The sequence below is a fragment of the Antennarius striatus genome, chromosome 1 (assembly GCF_040054535.1).
Source record: "Antennarius striatus isolate MH-2024 chromosome 1, ASM4005453v1, whole genome shotgun sequence".
Lineage (NCBI taxonomy): Eukaryota > Metazoa > Chordata > Actinopteri > Lophiiformes > Antennariidae > Antennarius > Antennarius striatus.
In genome coordinates this window covers 21,266,739-21,287,349 of record NC_090776.1, presented here as the reverse complement: position 1 = coordinate 21,287,349, position 20,611 = coordinate 21,266,739, and the positions used below count along the sequence as shown (strand labels likewise).

Sequence of the window (20,611 nt, the reverse complement as noted above, 5' to 3'; positions counted from 1 at the left end):
TGTACACCGGGGGCTGTGCCGTCAGGGTGCTCTTCTTTGACTTTTCGAGCACCTTCAACACCATCCAGCCCCAGCTCCTGCAGGATAAACTGACCTTCATGGCTGTGGACCCCTACCTCGTGAGCTGGATCGCGGACTACCTAACGGACAGACCCCAGTACGTCTGTATGGGGGACTGTTTGTCTTCTATGGTGAACAGCAGCACGGGGGTGCCACAGGGGACCATTCACTCCCCCATTCTCTTCACCCTCTACACATCGAACTTCAAGCACAACTCGGATACATGCCACATACAGAAGCACTCCGACGACAATTGTTGCAATTGTTTCATGTGATGGGGGGGAGTACAGGGCATTGGTGGCTGACTTCGTGGAGTGGTGCCAACAGATCCAGCTCCAGCTCAACGTCTCCAAGATGAAAGAGATGGTGCTGGATTTCCGGCGGGCACCTCCCTCTCCACAACCAGTGATCATCGAGGGCAGTGAGGTGGAGGTGGTAAGAAACTTTAAGCACCTGGGACTGCAGCTAGACAGCAGACTGGACTGGTGACTCAACTCGGACTGTGTGTACAAGAAGGGGTAGAGCAGGATGTACTTCCTGAGGAGGCTGGCCTCCTTCAACATCTGTCCTAAGCTCCTTCTCATGTTCCATCAGTCCATAGTCTCCAGTGTGCTGTCATACGCCATTGTGTGTTGGGGTGGCGGGGCCAGGAAAAGAGATATGGACCTTCTTAACAGACTCATCCGCAGAGCGGGCTCAGTGGTCGGGCTGAGCCTGGACTCCGTGGAGACATTTCTGGAGAGTAGGACCATGTCTAAATTCAGGGCCATCATGAACAACACCAGCCACCCCCTACACACCACCTTCTCCCAGCAGAGAAGCACCTTCAGCGACAGACTGCTGTCACACAGCGCCTCCCCAGAGAGGCTGAGGTCCTCCTACGTGCCCCGTGCCATCAGGGGGTATAATGACTCTCTCAGGAGGAGCAGGGGGAGGTGGCAAGGTCAGCACGAGGAGGAGATGAGATGTCAGCGTGTGCTGCAGTGTAGTGGGGTCAAGGTGTTGTGATGTTTTGATATTAGATAGTGATGCCTTATATTTTTGACCATTGTGAGATAGATATTAGATAGATATTAGATATTAGATGTTGTGATATTAGATAGTGACACCTTACATTGTAAGAAAGGCGTACCTTACCCACCATGTGGGCCGCCTTCTAATTTTCACTTGCACTTTTTATTTTTATTTATGTTATTTTATTTTATTTTAATTTTATACCGTTTATATTCTAGTAATAATTTAGTATATGTCCTGTTAATGCTACATGATCGATCTATCTATCTATCTATCTATCTATCTATCTATCTATCTATCTATCTATCTATCTATCTATCTATCTATCTATCTATCTATCTATCTATCTATCTATCTATCTATCTATCTATCTATCTATCTATCTATCTATCTACTTAATCACTGAATCACTTAATTTACTTTATCACTACTGGAAGCACTGTGAGCTCGTGTGTTTGGACTTCTCCAGTGCCCTCAACAACGTCCAGCAAGCACCGCTGAGCGGAGATGGAAGGAGACCTAACCGTCACCTGGTAACATGAGTGACTACCTCAGGGTGAGCCTGTGTGTCTGAATTGGTCTGCAGCACAGGGGCCCCATGGTATGGGTCTTTTCCATTTCTGTTCACCCTCTACACCTTGGGCTTCAGGCACAACACTGCATACATAACCAGAAGTTTTCCGACGACAATGAGTTGAGTTTTGAAAACAAACAGGAACACAGAGGTCATCAGCTCCTTTCTCAGCTGGGGTCAGCTCCACCAGCTTCACATCAGTGTTGGCAAGACTACGGAGGTGGTCACCAATTTCACATAGAGAACGTGCATCACACTGGTGAAGATCCAAGGAGTCATCAGGAGAGGCAGCTCTGCTTTGGACTGTCCACCGGACTCTACTGGTGTGGTAAGTGAGAAGAAGGTGTTTGTTATGGACTCTTGTTCCCGCATCTGTCTCCTCCTGCTGCTCCTGTAAACAGGTGAATTGACTCTGTATAAAAGTCTCATCATCTTAAATACATGTACTGCAAACTCAACCAAGCAACCTGATGGCGAGGAGCATCTGAGCTCAAAGCACACAAGAAACACAATCTACTTTATGATGGAGAGATGAACATTTATTATTACAAAAATTACTTCTCATAGTCTATTTTTTATTTTTTTATTTATGTATTTATTTTTTCTATACACGGTGTAAACTGTGTACATTAACATTTTATTTACGTATTTATTTATACATCATTCATTTTCTGCCGCTGAATCCGCTGTAGCGGGTCACGGGGAGCTGGAGCCTGATTATTAATTTTTATTTTTCACTGATATGAAAGGAAACTAAGCAATTAATATCATATACACATAATACTAATTGTAATTATTAATAATTGTCTCATGTTCTGAGTACGTCATGGAGGTTGTCTGGAGTCAGGTCGCAGCCCTGTAGCCCCGCCTCCTTGTTTATATTTTGTCGGCGCTCACAGCTACAGGCAAGAACGCCACGCCTTCTGCTTGTTTAGATAGCGCACTGACTTATGGGATATGTAGTTTAAAAAAATACGGAGACCACTGCGCTACTTCGCCGGTTGAAAAGTTTGAAAACTACAGTTTCCGTCTACAGTCGGCTTCGTCGTGTCGTCAACAGAAAACTTCAGTTAGAAAACATTGCAGCGGCCCTGTAGCTACATGCAGGCGGTTTCTTCGTCATTGGCGGTGGACACTTGTGAGTTTATTTCGGTGTTTTTATTATTTAAAAACTGGAGTTGTAGTGGGACTCCTAAAATGGCAAATTGCGAATCTGCGCCTGAAGTGCTGTGTTTATCCTATCCCCATAGAGGAGTTACTTTAGTCCCTCGAAACAGCCGTTGTAGTCAGTTTCATCCAACGACGACTGTACTCACTTTTACCCGCTGTGTTGACCTCACTGCCCGGACATTGTTAGCAAACATTAGCCGTAGCCTGGAGGTCGCTGCTGCCCTTTTCTGTCCTAGCAGTCTGGCATTGTTTGCCTGCTTTCACTTGTTCTATTTCATGAATTGTTGTTTTTTTGGGTTTTTTTTTAATGTTTTGTGTTTCCTCCACCATCAATCTGAAGCTGTTCGTGTGTGGTTTCTTTAGACGTCTTGTTTTTGGATCGTTGGCATCCAGAGAGGCCACATTCACTCGTGGCCTCATTGTTTACACCCGGGATCGGCGGCTAAAGCTGGGACACACCTGTACAGACCGGTCCGCTGAGGTAAGAAGGAAAAACAGACGCAGAGCTGAAATATACCGTATGGCGAAGAAAAATATGGTACAGTCCTGGATTAGCAAATGTTATTACAGAGATGGAAACCCCCGGTTACTGAGGGAACGTTGGGGATGATAGGTCCGTGTGCTCCTTTGATATCATGTCGGACTGGTTTATAGCTCTGGGTGGTTTCCGACCGATCACAGTGGACAGCTGAGCTGGGCACCGTGAGGAGGTGAGGCCGATAGCGGTGTTCATTAACGGTAGGTGGTGCAACGCTGGACCAGGACAGCGAGTCCGGCCAAGTCACAGGGAGATCTCGAAGGTTATCGCGATAACTGGGAGCAAACAACTGCGCGAGATTTTAATCAGGTCTAATCACCCATTAGGAATACAGTAATAATAATAACCCTCAGGACCTATTGAAATGGCTACACACATGACCTAATCGGGTCACAGAAGGGCCGTCTCATAAAAGTGTAAAAAAAAGAATGTAATAGACTTTTTTTTTCTTTCAATGCATCAGATCTTTTCCATTACTTCAGACCTATCCATAGATATAAAGGTTATTTTATTTTTTAATTTTTCTACATTTTTAGGTGAAATTTGCCATTAGAACCTTGTTTTTCTTCTAATGGGAAAACACAAAATATGGAATATTTCCAAGTTAGTGCACAGTTTAATACTTCTGATAAATTTATTACAACTATTGGATGAATATTTTTGCAGGTGTGCAAACACAAACATTGGGTCTGTGTCTGGGTTGTGGGGTGATTTTGGGGTCGTTGTCTTGCTGCAGACAATGAAGATCATGTTTCATTATAACATGTCGGCATTATTGTATATAGTAATATATATCATATACTTATGTACTACATAAATATTATATACATAATATATATACAACATATGTATATATACTATATATAAGCATACATATACTGTATATGCTTATAGTATATGAAAAATATGTGGTTATAATGGGAGTCAATCGGACCATTTTTGATCCGATCAGATATTGTGTGTAGACAGTGAAAATCTGCTATTCTATACGCTTCCAATGACAGGCATTAAGGAATTTAGAAGGTAAAGATGAAAAAAATTCCTGTCTAAATGTCATATATTTGGCCTTTTAAATGACTGATTTATTGGGAGAGAAACACGTAAAAACAACAAAAAATGTCACTTGGGCCCAAACAGCGCCCAAAGGTTAAATGTACTTCTGTGAAAACTACATCCGACTTTCAGGTAACATGTCGGTTTTGGGAGAAGTCGTTAATAGTGGGGGTTTTTGTGTCAGTAATAAAGAACAAAGTTTGGGATTAAGCCCGTTTGAGCTCTCAACTGGTTTTATGGAGCAGGCTCCAGGCTTCCTGAAGTTTGAGGGTGAAATATAGTGTATTCATCCAAACCGTTAAATTGTTGAGTGATTTTTTTAAACATAATCACACGTGACCGTACATGTGTGTTCTGTTTTTATCTAAAAAAACAAACAAATCTTGACTTTCCAGTAGCTCCCAGTAACAGTAACTGAACCTCCCGGTGGTTCAGTGATAAACACCAAACTTAAGATTCATCCTACTACATCCTACCTTTTCTTTTTAGTTTGCGACACACTCTTGTCTGTTTCACCACACCATTGTGTCTGAAGGTTGTGTATATTCTCATTCATCTAGGTCATTTTATCCAGAGTTGTTAAAATCAATCCACTGGATGTGGATTGACGTTTCACCTCTCAACATTCAGGACACCAATGCTCAGATTTTGGACAGGGAGGATAGTTGTTTTGATTGAGAAGTTAAGGAAGCCATTTACAAACCGGTTCTTTCGAAAACCTCCATAAGAATTACTCAGGAGATTGACTTGTAAAGTGACTCTTTATAACGACCATCGTTAGCATATGAGGGCTTGGTGACGTTTGTAATTCAACGCCCATTGATATTCCACGACACTCCCAATGACCATGGTTGAGGAACCAAACCGGTCCCCACAATGGTCTTTGGCATATGAATAGCACTGACCACACCTCACAGAGGGTAAAGAGCTGAGGTAACACCGACCACCACCAGAACTGAAGGAGAGTCTTGGACTGAGAGGTGAAACGTCTTGAAGGCGCCTTTAGTCCAGTGGGTTGATTTAAAGAACTTTGGATACAGCATGTTTAAAACGTTTACCTTCCTCCTCTCCTAGAGTTCCCAGAATAATCGTGACAAATGACGGAGATGTCAGAGACATCGAGTGATACAGAATCATCTTGTGGCTGGACCATCCTTAGCAATGAGGTAAAGTTTTTTTTTGTTTTGTTTTTTATACTAATATCAGCTGATTTCATTTGTTTTATAATTTTAAATCTAGTAGAAAGGAGAACATTTACTGCAATTGAATGTCATAAGTTCTACAAGTTGATTGACAACTTTTTGAAACTTATTGGAACAAATTTGTTGAATATAAGTTTGGTTTCACCCGATAAACCATTAATTTGCATGTAACTAAAACATTTCAGATATAACTTGTTGACAAAAATTGCTGGCAAAAAACTTTCAATCCATTTAATAAATGCAGAAAATAAGCAGCACATCATATGCTAAAATATTTCTTGTTATCCTTGCAACTGAAGCTGACGGTTTGACCACCACATATATTTCTGTAATCACGTTACACGTCTGAGGTCAAACCAAAAGACAAGCTGTGATAGGATCTCTAGCTAAATACTGTACATATAAACGTGCTTGTTTTGTTTATAGTTACCAGGTAATTAACTATTTTAGCCATAATAACTCATAAAAATTATTTTTATCTGCTTGTCGTGGTCACAGAGTTCAGACATTGAGACTTTGGGGTTGGAGGCTGCAGCGGAATACGGAGGTGAGCTGTTAGAACGTCCTCCGCCTGAGAAGACGAAGCTGCAGGACACGCAAGCCTCTGGGCCAGCTGGTAAAAGCACTCGAGGACGTTACGATATCACATACCACTAATCCTGAGGCAGAATTCTCTACGGCCCTGGATCCTAGATCACTTTTCATGTTTATTATTTTGTGAGATTGATCTTTTAATAACCTCTTTGCAAATAGGATATCATCAGAATTAATAATGATGACTTCAGATGTTCCACAAAGTTGGATCCGGATCCACGTCTGTATCATAAGAGGGCTGCTAATAGGATTTGACATAATAGCACCACTGATCTGTAGCTGGCTTTATACAGAGTTATAGACATTTGAATTCTTCTGTCCATGAAAGGTAATAATTTTAAAGAAGGTGAAAAATAGATCTGGATCGACCATTCTAGATTAACTCATTTCAAACAATAACTTAAAAATACAGATGAAAAACAAATGATTAGATCTCCGTGTTGGAGGAATGGTTTGATTTTATTTAGCAGCAGGAGATCTGAGTAAAGCAATGTTGTCATGACAACATGTTTCATATTTTGGGTGCAGTGATGTGATTGTTTAAGGACAAAAGTTAGGTATACACTCTTAGTGCATCCTAGTTTTGTTCTGTTTATTAGCATGTGCTAATTTGCATGTAGAAATAATGAAAATGTACAGAAAAGCTAAATCTCCTTTTAACTACCCAGATCAGTCAATCAGCATTGGAACAACAAGAACCTTTAGATTTTATTTTTTCTTTTGTATGGACTGATTCACTCATCAATCGATTGAGAAAGCAATCAACAGAACTTGAAGAAAAATACCAGTGAATGAGCTTTATTGTTGCGAGACACATCTTGCTCTCTTATGTGATATTTTAATTCTAGACCAAATTCTTTCTAATTCTTATTTTCAGCTGATTGTCTTGTGGAGAGTGTCGACGATTTACTCGAAGGAGAGCAGATCGTAGACGAGGTGCCGTTTGCCTCAGAGGTGAGAAACAAACCAGTTTATCCAGATGATCCAGCGCCATCCTGCTGCTGCTCCCTTTGCATTTCCTCCTTCAATACGCTGCATCTTTTCAGGCCAGAGGCAACGCTGCTGAGAAACAGCCCCTTCCTCTGCTGTCCGCCAGCGAGCATTCAGACATTGTTTCCCTTGGAGAAGTGAAGGAGGAGGAGCAGTATGAGCTGCAAGCCGAGACCAGCAGGATGTTCTACCTGGGCACCCCCTGCAGCAGCCAGTACACCTTCACCGCTGCAGAGCCTGGTAGGATTCCACACGCTGACCTTCTGCCAGCATGCATAATATGCGAGCTGATTTTATGAGTCAGCAGAGTAAACCTAAAAATGATCTCCCTTCCTCTGCCTGTTTTCTGTGTTGCAAAAAAGCAGGTTTGGTTTTCAATGACTGGAAACTTCCTCAGAGTCTTCTGAACTTAGGCTGCCATCTAAGAAATCGTCTCACTGGAGAGCGCTCTTTTAAAGGTGGCCTGATTGAAACCAGTGTGATCCTAATGCATCTAGTGATGCTAAACGAAGCACATGACTAATCTGTTCAGTCACTGACAGAATACATGCTGACGTCAAGCAGCTGAGCTTCATCTGGAAATGATGGGAAACGTTTTTTCTCTGTGTGCACACTCTGTGGGTTTGTGCTTAAAACACGAGGTGATTAGTTTCCACCCAGTTTGAATGACTATCAATGACTTTACTGAAAACCTTCGGCTAGCTAATTATCGTATTTTGTTTGATCCATACAAAAATATTTTAAAAATCATGTATGCAAATCATTTATAGGGCAGCAGACCCATAAATGAATTGCTTTCACAAACAAAAAAGTGGGTGGAAATTATTTTGCATAAATGGTCAGACTTGGATTGATATGTAAAATTTATTCTGCAGCCTTAACTCCCTTTACTGACTGCGTGTGGTTTTCCTGCGTGGGCTTCTTCTTTCTTGTCATTTTCTCTTCACGTCATGATAAAACGTTAAACCTTGCTGTACTTTTGCTGCAGCTGTCCCGGTGCCGCAGCCGCCGGAGACCGACTCCAGCAGCAACGAAGACGAGGAAACGCCAAGTAGCAGCGCAGCCGTCCGAAGACGAAGGTTTAGAAAGAATACCACGAGCGTCATGCCGGAGCCTGAGGAAGAAGAGTCTGGCCAGAGCGAGGAGTGGAAAGAGAAGGAAGATGAAGGGCTGCAGGCAGAGGTGGGAGCCACTGATGATCTGGGCAACCAGACCGGGCGAGGCGAAGGCGGCAGCGTCCTCAACAAGTGTATCCTGTTTGCCCTGGTTGTCGCCATCAGCATGGCCTTCGGACACTTTCATGGTAAGTTTCACTGACAACGCAGAAAATGGACTTAAACATTTCTAACTGTCAGAAATGACATAACTGCACCATCATCATTGAATCTGGTGTCCCCCTCTTTTGCTCCTCATAGTTCGATTCTGATGTTACAGACATTATTCACCAGTTTATACACATTTCCCACATTGGAAATAATACTGTAATGTTTGTGATACAAATCTCACAGGCACAGTGCAGATTCAGGAAAGACAAAGAACTTTGGAGACAATCAGACTGAACGAACTGGATGGTGTGAGAAATCTGCTTTACCAGCATGTTGATGAACAGCCTTTTAAAAAACAGGTCAGTGACAGTTAGATAAGCACAGTTGTACTTTTTTCTGCACCTATTTAATGCATAAAACCTCCTTTTGTGTTGAAATAATACTTAAATATTTTTTAACTAAATGTGAAACCCTAGTCTGCTGCTGCAGAATACAACAGTTCCACAATAAAGCAACTCAACTTCCTGTTGTGATTGATAAACATCTGCCAATGTCAGAGAACTGTGTTCATTATGTAGTTGAACAAACCTCATTTTCATTTCATTCTAATTCAATTTGAAGATCCAAAAATATATGGCACAATGATTTTGATAGGTTTTAAATAACTCTTCATTTAAGTTGCTACAACAACTTAGAAATATTTGGAGTGCACATGCTGAGGTCACCTTGAACAGTCTTAACTGAACCATAATTTGTTTCTGTCTCAGCTGCAGCATGGTGACTTTGATTTGGATGATGATATGATTGTTTACCTACTCACTGAGCTGATAAAGAAGCTGACGAAAGAGAACCAGGAACTGAACGTCCAGCAAGCACGTATTAAGGTAAATTATTAGTACAAAAGGAGATATAAATGCAAGAAAAATGAGAGAAGGAAGGTCTCTCACCTTTCTTTTTTTTTTTGCATTGTTTCTCTGTTCACGAGTTAATGATTAGAATGAACCCTGTGATCACCTTTGATACTTTAAAAGCCTTCAATTTCTCTGTTGTACTTTCTTTTTGCCATGAAGACCCAGAGAGACGAGCTGGAGGTGTTGCTGAATCAGAAGGCCGAGGAGGGGGCTCACGTTGTGACTCAGCAGCAGAGTTTGACAGATGAGAACCAGCTTTTAAAAAGCTCCTTGGAAAAAGAAGAAAAGTCCGCGTCCATTTTACAAGAAGAACTGAGGAACCTGCGCTCTAAAGTTAAAGAACGAGAGGAGATGGAACCTGGCATCTATTCGCTGCTGGTGGAGAACCAACAGCTGAAAGTCCAGCTGGAAGAGAACAAACAGGTGATCCAAAGCTTCCACATCCAGAAAGAAGACGTGATGGCTGAAGCTCAGACTCTGAGGGAGAAGCTGGACACGGAGGTAAAGCTGACAGACGAGCTCAGGAGAGAGATAAGTTTCCTGAGTAAGAAGGAAGAAAACTCAGAGCCAGAAGAGCTGCAGTCCCAGCTGACGGAGCTGGAGCGCCGACTGAACATGGAGCAGCAGCGCTCCGACATGTGGGAGAGGCTGTATGTGGAAACCAAAGAGGAACGAGCCAAAGGAGACACCGAGTCCAAAGTGAAAAATACAAAACCGGGAGTGGCCGGGAAAATGAAAGAGACATTTGACGCTGTGAAGAATTCCACCAAGGATTTCGTCCATCACCACAAAGAGCAGATTAAAAAAGCGAAGGAAGCTGTGAAAGAGAATCTCAGGAAGTTTTCAGATTCTGTGAAATCGACCTTCCGAAATTTTAAGGATTCTGCTTCAACGTTCATCAACAACGCCAGAGGTTTTTATGACAAGAGGAGTGATGAGAAGCACAGATCCCACAAGTCCACTCACAAACACTCACACCAGTTTGACGACCCCTTCCAGAGCGACCACAACACTCGAAAATCAGGAGGTAAAGTTCATGAAGACCGAAGTGACAAGACTCACAAGTCCAGCCTGAGAGGATGCTCAGAGGTATTCGACTGCGCCCACCAGGAGTCCGTGACGATATTCAACAAGGCCACGGATCCGATCCGAGCAGACGAGTTTTACCAGCTGCTCAGGAGCTACCTGCAGCAGGAAGTCGATTACTTCCACCACTGGGAGGACCTGGAGGCGTTCATCAACAGCTTCTTCCACAACGGGGTGTTCATCCACGACAGGATGCTCTTCACTGACTTTGTCAGCAGCGTGGAGGATTATTTGGCCGACATGCAAGAGTATCAGGGACTGAATGAGGACGTGTTCGGGGATCTTGATGACTACGTCTACCGGCACTTCTTTGGAGACGCTTTCACAAAGTACTACGGACCGCAGTAAGTCTGGTAGGGCTGCAGTCAAACCGTCGTTTGTGTAGAACTAAAAATTCTCAGCAGGAAAAATGACATCACAGTGAGACTTGTTAAAAAAAGGATGGCTAAGGAGTAAATCCTAATCTTAGGCTGTGTTCAGACTGGCAACCCTAATCCGATTTTTGCAAGACGGATTGAAACCACTTTTGGGTGTTGGTTTCAAATCGCGTTTGGACAGATGTGTCTCAGTCTGAACAGCTCCAACCACACGAATAGGCAGTTTAATGTTGCACTAATCAAAATCAGAAATTAATTGTCTCTGTTGCTACTGGGTGGATTTGTTGGAACTGATTCTTGTGCATTTATTCAGCATCAAAATAACTTAATACTTTTAAAAGTTTGCCTAATGTTTCCTGTTGTCGTGCTTTGAACACGTAGCATTCATTCTTACCATTTATGTTTAAATTCCACAGCAGGCCATTCGAAAGACCCGACACAGACATTAAGGATTCCAAGGCAAAGCAACGACGGCGAAAGCAGCAGAAAGCCAGATCTCAACCACACAGCGAAAGAAAGTGGAGGCGATCAGAAAGGAACGCAGACAGACACATGGCTGACGTGAAAATAGAACTGGGCCCGATGCCTTTCGACCCCAAATACTGACGAGATCTCAACTGTTTTTACGATGTGGCTGCAGATTCTATTGCTGGCTTGTTTAGAGGCAAAATCTCTTTTTTATTTTGTAAGTTTGCACAATGTTTACTTTTTATTGCTACTGAATGTCCTTGTTCTGTTTGGTTCATTGAAGAAATCTTTATCAGGTTTGAGTGAGGAATTCAGGATATCGTACATCATCTGCACACAAAAAATGAGTTCATTTGAAAAAAAATGAACAATTTTTGTCATAATTTTGGGTTGTAAATTATTTTACTATCAGTACTCACAGTTGGCAAACCGAGCAGAGACCATCCAGAAAGAAATGCCACATTCTGGAGTTTTCCATGGACAGTTGTGTAATTTTATTTGTTGCTATGATGACAGGGTTGTAATTTGCTTTTAAATTTATTCTAACATTCCACCTCGAGCTTGTTCTAACTGGACCTTGGGAGTTTTTGTTTTATTTACATTTATTGGAAAATGACTGGAAAAAAGATGAAAAGCAAACACATTTGATATTTGAAAAAAAAATATTTTAATTGAGCAGAAAAATTCTGAATCAGTTGTCACTAAAGTAAGAAGTTTGCTGGCAATCCTGTGTTTGTCAGTTCCGTTCATAAATAAATATGCTTCTTCCAACTCTGCCCTCAGGGAAATGAGTGTGAAATATCTCTGCTGTCCTCACAAAATGATGTGTCTGCAAGAACACAGAGATTTCCTACAAAACAAAAAAACGCTTTAAAGTTGGGACAACAGTTCTGTGTGGAGAAATGTGATTTCTGAATATCTTACCTTTTCCAAAACATCAAACATAACCAGATGCGTCGGTTGAGAAGATTTGTATGGAAAAGAGGTCCTGAGCCAGTGAAGCGGGTCGTCGTAGAAACGGTCGGCCTCATGGACGTAACCGTCCTCCCCGAGGTCCGGGGGACATTCCAGAAACCTCATCTGCAACGGGCAATGGACGAAGCTGCAGAGATGGAACCATCAGCTGCTACGTGTAGTTCATTAGAAGTATAACTGTAACAGTTTCAATGTCAGGTTAGTCTAATTTGTTATTATTTTTATGAAAACCTAATTGAAAGTTAATTTCATGGAGAACATTTAAGTCTTGATTTTGCAGAAAAACTTAAAGATGAATGAAGCCATAATTCAGATGTTTTGTTTTGAAAATTCCAACCTAAGACTTAAATATATTTTTGCTTCCAGAATCACTGAATCACTTGAAAACTTATGGAGTATTTTGACCAAATTTTTGATTTCAAGAGGGATCAGGTCAGAACACGAACTGAAGTACTGGAAAAATATTTTTCATAAAACCCACCTATGAAGTACAAAAAGAAACTTTAAATCTAGAAACCGACTCTTGAGTCTCACCAGAACATCAAATTTTGAGGTAAAGCTCGCTCTTCATTAACTCATCTTTAATGACCCATCATGCACCTCAGCCTCGGCAGAGTGGACCTCTAGTGTGAACGACTTTGTCATACTTGTAAAAAGGTGTGGAGTGACACGGCATGAGGAAGAGGATGTCTGGAGGGCTGGAGAAGCCGTGGACGTCACAAAGAGTCTGGAGATGAGTCATGACGTCCAGAGTTCCTCGCTGGTGCACCAGTCCGGTGTACAGAGCTCCAGCCAGGTTGCTGATGACCAACATGAACGCGGCGGCTCGTCGCCACGCCTTCAGACGAGCCAGGGATATCCCTAAAGGAGAAGACGACTGAAAACATCATGTCGTCTGCGTTTATTCACTGTGGAAAAGTGAGGACTCACCACAGAAGATCATGCAGAACGGCAACACAGGATAGATGAACCTGAACTCCTTGTGAGGAAGAAAACTGAGGCAAGAAAATCAATGCAGTTTTGTCAGCTGATTGGTAAAAAAACACTGAGACAGATCAGGATCATCAAACTGATAAAAGCTGTTGTTCAACGCTGACAGAACAGTTCTTTCAGCATAAACAGCAGTGACTCGAGAAAAAAAAATGGATACAAATTATTAGCGATCAAAATAATACCCGCTTTTTAAAGGTTTCACAAGGGTGAAAATTAATTTGACATAAATGATGTAAACAACTTTAACAAAAGAACACAAAACAAGGTCAAACATATTTGCTGCCAGGCTTTTGCAGACAATTAGAATGAATTAGAATATCTCTGCTTTAACAAAAAAATGATGATACTTAATAATAATACAGCAATCAACAGCTTAAAGGTACCCCATTTAAGTCTGATGAAGACAGCCCCTGAATGTGAACACAGAGCTTTTACCTGTAAACCAGGAGAGTCCAGACGACTGCCACCAGGAGGACTTTATATCTTTTGCAGGCAAGAGTGCAGCCATGAAGGAAAAGAGGAAGATGAGGGCCGATCACGACGGCAAACCCCTGAGTGAAGTACCAATGCCACGGATGGGAGCCGTAGAAATCGGCCACACCGTGGAAGATGTTGAACTTCAGGAAGTTGAACTGGACCATAGTCCACTGGAAAACAGTCGGTCACTGTTAGAGCTGACTTCAGAAGAGCACTCAGAGGATGTTGTGATCTGATTTACCTTTCCATAGAATATACAGTCAATGAGTGTTGAAATCACGACTGTAGCAGCTCTGAAAATGCAATACAAAGAAAATGATCAGTTGAAGACTTGATGCTTGATATTTATGAGTGGAGAGATTAAGAGAGTGAAAGTACAAACCCAATCGGAACGACTTCACGAGTGATGAGTCTCAGTTTTGCATCTTCCTTCCAGAAATGATAAATCAGCAGAGGAAGCCAGACAATCAGGGCTGTTGGTCGGACGACGACAGCCAAGGCAACCAGGGTTAAATATTTTTTGCTGAAAAAACCCCCATCAATAACACATCTGTGAAATGATATATTTTAGATATGAGTCACTAAAAAGGTTCATAAGTGAGTGAAAACCTGTTGTGCGTTTTGGACCCAGGGAGGGGGAAGTAAAACAGAGCCAGACAGGTGAGGGTGGTCTCCATGCTGTTGGTCAGAGTCCTGGTGCAGCAGTACCACGAGAACCACGAGCACAGATGGCAGAAAAACTAGAGGCCAAAACAAAAACACGAGAGCTGAGATTCAGCTGACGACAGAGATGGAGGCAGAGCTCGCATCTGGACTCCATCTCCTTAATGAGTTACTGCAGAACTGAGCCAACCACAGAGATGTATGTCTTACTGTCCATGTCGCAACCTCACTGCTGTCCAACGTCCGGATGAGGAAAAAGAATTTTACATCTGCAAACGCTGCCAGAAGAGCTTGAAATATTCGTGGAACCCAAATCTACAGATTCAAAAAGATCATGGTTAGAGAAGCAAAGTGACTTTAGAACAGTTATCTTCTTTAAGGTATATGGATGTAAAAACTGTCTGAATGAAGGATGTGTCAACTTACCAGGAGTTGGACTGAGTCGTAGTTTATGAAGTGTAATATCTTGTATATGACTGCAAAGAGGAGCGGATAGGAATATCCTCTTATGCCTGCCTTCCATTCCCAGGTCAGATACCCATAAGTCACACATGTTAAGTTTTAACAGCATCAAATAAAATTAGTAGTGTAAAAGATATCAGGTGGAGGTTGTAGCCTTAAAAAACAAAAGCACGCTTTTGAAAGTAGGTTTCCCAAACATGTCAGGGTTTCTTTCAGACAGAAAAACAGTCGGATAATGATAATAATAATCATCAGTCACATCAGTCACACAGATGTAAGCGTCAAAGGATATTTGAAGACCATTCGATGGGAGACCTCCAGAGACTGCCAGTACTCATCAGGCACGAAACTGGTCCGAACCAGGAAACAGTTTATCAACCTGAAGACCACAGAGAACACAACGATCTGGACTCTCAGCAAACCTGTGGAGTCAAACAAAATCATATCACATTAAAATATTATCTATCTCTGGTCTGGTCACGTCAATCTATCTTTTTGTACAGTGGAAATATCACAAAACAAAGGCCAAACCATTGTCGAGTGGAGATTTGTTCTTGTTTGAGTACAAATGGGATTTTCTTTTCCTTAGCTTCACTTCCTCCGGCTTATTCCCAAACTTAAGACGTGGTCGGATCCACTCCATCAGCTCATTTTCTCAGTCGGATTGTCTGATGTAAACATGGCACAGCATAGTCACGTGTGTTCAGGTGCGGGCTGTCAGTCAACTTCCGGACACAATAAACTTTGAATATACGAAATAATCGTGAAATATTTTGCAGATACGACGAGAAAACAAAATGAACAATAATAATCCGTTGGCATAAGAATGTTAAACTTTAAGGAGTTCAACAAGACGATAATGAATTCACATCAAGCTCCTGGTCGTCTCTGGGGGAATCCTTACCAAGAATCAGAGCATCGTTTCCGCATTTAAAGGTACTTCCGGTTAAATGTTACTCGCTGATTTCAAAATAAACGTCCGAGACTGCGACACATGAATGCGAGTGTTAAACGTTTAGAAAGTTATTTATATTTCTGAATTATTACCTTCATATCATAAAATTAACTATTTAAGCGATAAAAAGTAGAGAGAAGACCTGATTCAACAGTGTCAGAGATCAAACATGACCCGGATGACTGAGAATCTCCACAGACGTAGGGAACACATTATTCCACAAGGTGGCGGTATTTCAATAGAAATGATGTAAAGCCGTGAATAAACGCAAACGAAGAAGACGACGAATAACAAAAAGTAGTAGAAGAAGAAGGAAACCCTCTGGTTGCACACACACGTCTGTCTTTCATGGAGTCCGTTGTATTTTGACCTGTTTTTCTGTCTGTATTTGGTGATTACAGACACTTCGAATACTTCTACGGTGAGTTATGACCGTGAAAGAGAAAAACCTTCATCTAGCAATAATATTATATTTGACATGACTCAAATAAATGGATAGTAAATACTGTACAGGGTTTTCAAAATAAAACCAAGAAACAGTTTTAATGACCAGGAAATTCATTTTCGACAGGGTACTATCAAATTTGATTTTGCTTTCATGTATAATGTGTGTAGGTCCATTTGATCTGACTGTTTTTGTTTCAAACGTTTTTACAATGTACATGAAATAAATAGGTCGATCCTGGGTAACACCACCCACCCCCTGCACACCACCATCACCCAGCAGAGGAGCTCCTTCAGTGGCAGACTGCTGTCACCAAGCTCCTCCACTGAGAGACTCAGGACCTCCTTTGTGCCTCGTGCCATCAGGGGGCACAACCACTCTCTCAGGAGGAGGGGGTCTGAAGCCGCAGGGTCATCAAGGTCGGGTGAGAAAGGATAGACGTGGGGGGTCTGGGACGCACTGTGGATGCGCTGTGGGACACTTGTGGGGGTCCTTAACCAGTTAACAGCTCGGCTCATTCACGTGTTACTCATCACACTTCATCGACTCCCAAAGCTCTTTCTTCTCTTCTTCTCCCATGTGCCTATGCTTCCTTCCTTTCATTTTAGGCTATTCTTTTTCCTGTTGTTATAATTATGTAACAGCATGTATATAATGTTACTTATACTTTCTGTCATGTGTGTATTTATTGTATTTATTGTATCTCTTGCGAGCAGATGTCACCTGAATTTCCCTTGGGATCATTAAAGTATATATCTATCTATCTATCTATAATGTAAAGTTAAGTTAAAGTGACATTAGTCTTATCAAACAAATTCTAAACACATTTTTACTCTGTTTCCAGGATCCTCTCATTTCTCTACATTGGAGTTTCACATTAAAAGAAGTCATGTTGAGAAGTAGAATTCCTTTCTCACAGGTGGTCTTTGCCACACTGCTTGGAGTCTGTGGTGGTGTTTACATCTACACGCCTTTCTTTGTCCCTGAACAGAAGACCTCAGGACAGGAAATCCATGACACACAAAAGACACAAAGTGAATCAGACAATTCTTCATCAACGTCACTCCAAGGCAGAAGCTAGAAAACAACAGTGGAGGCTGCAGGACTGTCCGAGCTGAAATACACAACCAGCACAGAGACAAATTCATGTGTAATTTTAGTTCTTGCAGGATTGTTAGTGAATAAAAGTAAAGTATTTATCAAGTTGACTTTCTGATTCATCTATGGGTCACAACACAGTGTGTCATGTGGGGATTTATTTCCAGCCTCTACAAAGGGAAAATGTATAAATGATTAAATAATTAAAGGGACTGTAAAGTTAATTTTAAGTGACATATGTTATTCATTCAGTGGTCACGTGTCAACAGAACAGCAAAAAGACGCGAAGACAAGGACCTGTCGTTCTTTACAATACCTTCTGGGAAGGTATTGCGCTGAAAATGCTAACGCGCTTGGCCCGTCAATGGGATTGTCCATATTATGTTAGCATTGAGCAAATCGCCATTTATTACAATTGGACAACTCTAGTTGTTATTAATTCCACAGAGAATTTATTTGAAAGATTGTCTTTTTGCTGTTCTGTTGACACAACCGTTCACCGCGCAGGTAACCATGATACTTTTGGTGTTAATCGTATCTAGAGCTGTATTGTTTCTTATGGCTGCTAAACTATGTTTGGCCCCAGTGACATGTGACGCCCACGTGACCACTGAATACGGAAGCTGCTGCGGCGCAGAGTTTAAGCTTTTTTGACCAAACGGATGATGCTACACATATAAAATGTATTTTTTCTTCTATTTTTCATAATGATGAATAACACACGTCACTTGAAATTAACTTTACGGTCCCTTTAAATGACGCCAAATCTGGTATGTGTACTTATTAAAGTTGTGCAGTTTTACATTGTTCTATCACAACCGCCTAAAACCAAGACCATTGCCAAAGAAATAAAAGTATAATGCACACAAATGTGTGGGGGAAATGGATTTATTCAAGTCCCAGCTTTGAACATGTGTTTACAGGTTTTCCTGTGTGAATGTGGGATTACAGTAATTTAGAAGATTAAGGCCAGTTCATAATTTAGAGAGGGGTGCTGTTACTTCACAGCCAGAAGGTTCTGGGTTTTAATCCTTTCTGTGCAGAGTTTGTACGTCCTCCCCGTGTCTTCCCTCTGGGTTTTCCAGCTTCCTCCCACATCCAAAAACATGCATCTTAGGTGAATTGATTGGTTCCAAATTGCCCGTAGGTGTGAGCCTGAGTGGTTGTTTGTCTTTCGTGTGGCTCTGCAGCGCACTGACCGGCGTTGTGCTCAGTGTGTCCCCTGCCTCCCACTGATAAGTCAGCTGTACGTCAGGCTCCACAGTGGTCAACACTGTTGTGTTTTTTTTCTTCTAACCCTGATTTTTGCAAAAACACTTTAATCTCATTCAAACATTTTGCAGTTTTACATTAGATGAAAGCATTTAAGTGCCTCAAAACATCTTTTCCAAACAAACTTCAATCACATTTAACATGTAGAACATTTAGAACATTTTACAAATTTTCATCAGATGAAATTTCAAAAATATGAAACACTCAAAAACATTAACCACCAAGAAACAAAGGGAAATACAATATAAGAATTAGTGCATTATAACAGGAAGTTTGCAAAAGTGAGGTGGTCATCAACTAAAGTGCATTGCACATTTTTGTAACACCAGATGTTCCTAAAGTTATTCAGGTCTTTTGTCAATTTATAGAAACCAAATTCTAGTTTTAAGCGACATCTGATGTTACAGCAAAAAACAGTAGCTGCTTCTTGAGTGGTATCGTTTTCAATTTTCCTCTTCCTGGTCACATGAATTGCAAGTTTTGCCTCCCCAGAAATAAAATTTAAAAGCTGCCACTTTCTCTGATTCGATCTATTGTACCCAGCACCGTAGATGAATTTCCTGATACTAAAGTTTTCATTGAACAAGTTAAAAACATTTGTTAGAAGAGTGAAGAGTACTGCAAGTCTCCCACACTCACTGAAAGTATGAAAGACTGTCTCCTGAAGGGGACAGAAGGGACACTGGCTGGACACCGCAGGGGCAAAAACAGAGACAAAAGCATTGGAACCGACGGCACCATGCAAAATCCTCCACTGGAGGTCGGCTGTTTTTTTCTTGAGGGGAGGTTTGTACAGAAGTCTCCACTGCGGGTCAGGTCCATTTCCCGTCATCTTGTTGGCCCAGGTAGTAGGTGCTCTGTTACACAGGTTTTTCTTGTTGATTACTTTTACACATTGTTTGTACAGTATTTTTTTGTTGGCCGTGTGCAGGCTGATCTGTCGTTCATCTCCGAGGAGAGGACCCTCCAGTTCTCCAAACAGGGGACTGATGTGGACCTCTGGGAAAGGATCTTTGCTGTCTGGTACAGTCCCTGTACTATAGTCCAGGAGGAGGCTTTTCTCCTTCCAGGAAAGTCTTTGCCTCCACAGTTGTAGCACCCTCTGAGCCACCCTGGTGGACTGGATGTTCAGCAGGGAGCTCACAGCCTGGGCATCCGCCAGCGCAGGCCCGACGTTGTCTACCAGTTGCTGGAGGGTCACGGTCCTGGTTCTGCAAAGCGCTGTAGACAGACCAGGTGTGGCTCCACTGCAGACGTCCAGCCTGGCCCCATGCACTAGTGGTTCCCTCAGTAACCAGAACAAAGAGTCAGAGTTTTTTCCTGGGCTGCTTTTAAAAAGGGCCCACGACTTAAAAACACCATGATAAAACGGAGGCAAACCTTCCAACTTTAGAAGCTTAGAGTCCATTAAAAACAGTGCAGCATCCAGGTCCAAGTGGCTCACTCGTCTGAATATGCAGCCGGCCACCTCTCTCCACGTCAGATCCGCTGGTCCGGTCAGAAACCGCTGGATGAACTGTAATCTGAACGTGGCTGTTCTGCTAGCCAGGTGGATGAGGCCCTGTCCCCCCTCCTCTCTTGATAAAAACAACACTCCTTGAGGTACCCAATGCAGCCCATCCCAGAAAAAGTTAACAAGTTTGGTCTGGATTTGGGCTAGAAACCCTGATGGAGGTTCCATACAGGTCAAGCGGTGCCACAGCTGCGAGGCTACCAGATTGTTTATCACTAAAACTCGACCTCTGTATGACATTCTGGGGAGCAACCATTTCCATTTTTTAAGTTTCCCTTCTATGTTGTCAATGACGCCCTCCCAGTTCTTCCTGGTTGTTGTCTCATCTCCCAGGTACACACCGAGATATTTGAGACCATCAGTCTTCCAACACAAGTTTTGAGGAAGAACTGGGAGGTTGCCATGCCACTCACCAACAGCAAGGGCTTCACTTTTGTTCCAGTTTACTTTTGCAGC

At 42.1% G+C, this 20,611-nt stretch overlaps 3 protein-coding genes across 8 annotated transcripts; 2 read left to right on the top strand and 1 right to left on the bottom strand.

Annotated features, from left to right (window-relative positions):
- Positions 1–2,656: 2,656 nt before the first annotated feature.
- ccpg1 (cell cycle progression 1) lies at positions 2,657–12,078 on the top strand. Of its 4 annotated transcripts, none has more exons than XM_068311911.1 (12): positions 2,657–2,786; positions 3,182–3,299; positions 5,484–5,575; positions 6,110–6,227; positions 7,083–7,159; positions 7,252–7,435; positions 7,561–7,653; positions 8,184–8,498; positions 8,704–8,819; positions 9,228–9,344; positions 9,531–10,801; positions 11,251–12,078. In XM_068311911.1, exons 3-12 carry the CDS (start codon positions 5,507–5,509, stop codon positions 11,438–11,440), a joined length of 2,550 nt encoding a protein of 849 aa, XP_068168012.1. In that variant the 5' UTR covers positions 2,657–2,786; positions 3,182–3,299; positions 5,484–5,506; the 3' UTR covers positions 11,441–12,078. The 4 variants fall into 4 exon arrangements, with proteins under 4 accessions (XP_068168012.1, XP_068168003.1, XP_068168032.1 ...); XM_068311902.1 differs by having other exon boundaries at positions 7,558–7,653; XM_068311931.1 differs by having other exon boundaries at positions 7,558–7,653; positions 9,531–10,810; positions 11,251–11,389.
- On the bottom strand, positions 12,016–15,809 carry pigb (phosphatidylinositol glycan anchor biosynthesis, class B). The gene is made up of 12 exons (XM_068311945.1): positions 15,404–15,809; positions 15,165–15,294; positions 14,837–14,954; positions 14,621–14,725; positions 14,357–14,487; positions 14,130–14,270; positions 13,989–14,040; positions 13,706–13,917; positions 13,208–13,272; positions 12,925–13,138; positions 12,227–12,404; positions 12,016–12,152 (listed from the first exon to the last, which is right to left on the bottom strand). The coding sequence occupies exons 1-12, from the start codon at positions 15,513–15,515 to the stop codon at positions 12,039–12,041; spliced, it is 1,572 nt and encodes a 523-aa protein (XP_068168046.1). The 5' UTR covers positions 15,516–15,809; the 3' UTR covers positions 12,016–12,038.
- A 302-nt stretch (positions 15,810–16,111) lies between these two features.
- On the top strand, positions 16,112–18,227 carry LOC137593249 (protein PIGBOS1). Of its 3 annotated transcripts, none has more exons than XM_068311964.1 (3): positions 16,112–16,248; positions 16,503–16,691; positions 17,117–18,227. In XM_068311964.1, the coding sequence occupies exon 3, from the start codon at positions 17,162–17,164 to the stop codon at positions 17,351–17,353; it is 192 nt and encodes a 63-aa protein (XP_068168065.1). In that variant the 5' UTR covers positions 16,112–16,248; positions 16,503–16,691; positions 17,117–17,161; the 3' UTR covers positions 17,354–18,227. The 3 variants fall into 3 exon arrangements, with proteins under 3 accessions (XP_068168065.1, XP_068168057.1, XP_068168071.1); XM_068311956.1 differs by having other exon boundaries at positions 16,503–16,696; XM_068311970.1 differs by lacking the exon at positions 16,503–16,691 and having other exon boundaries at positions 16,139–16,248.
- The last annotated feature ends 2,384 nt before the right edge of the window (positions 18,228–20,611 follow it).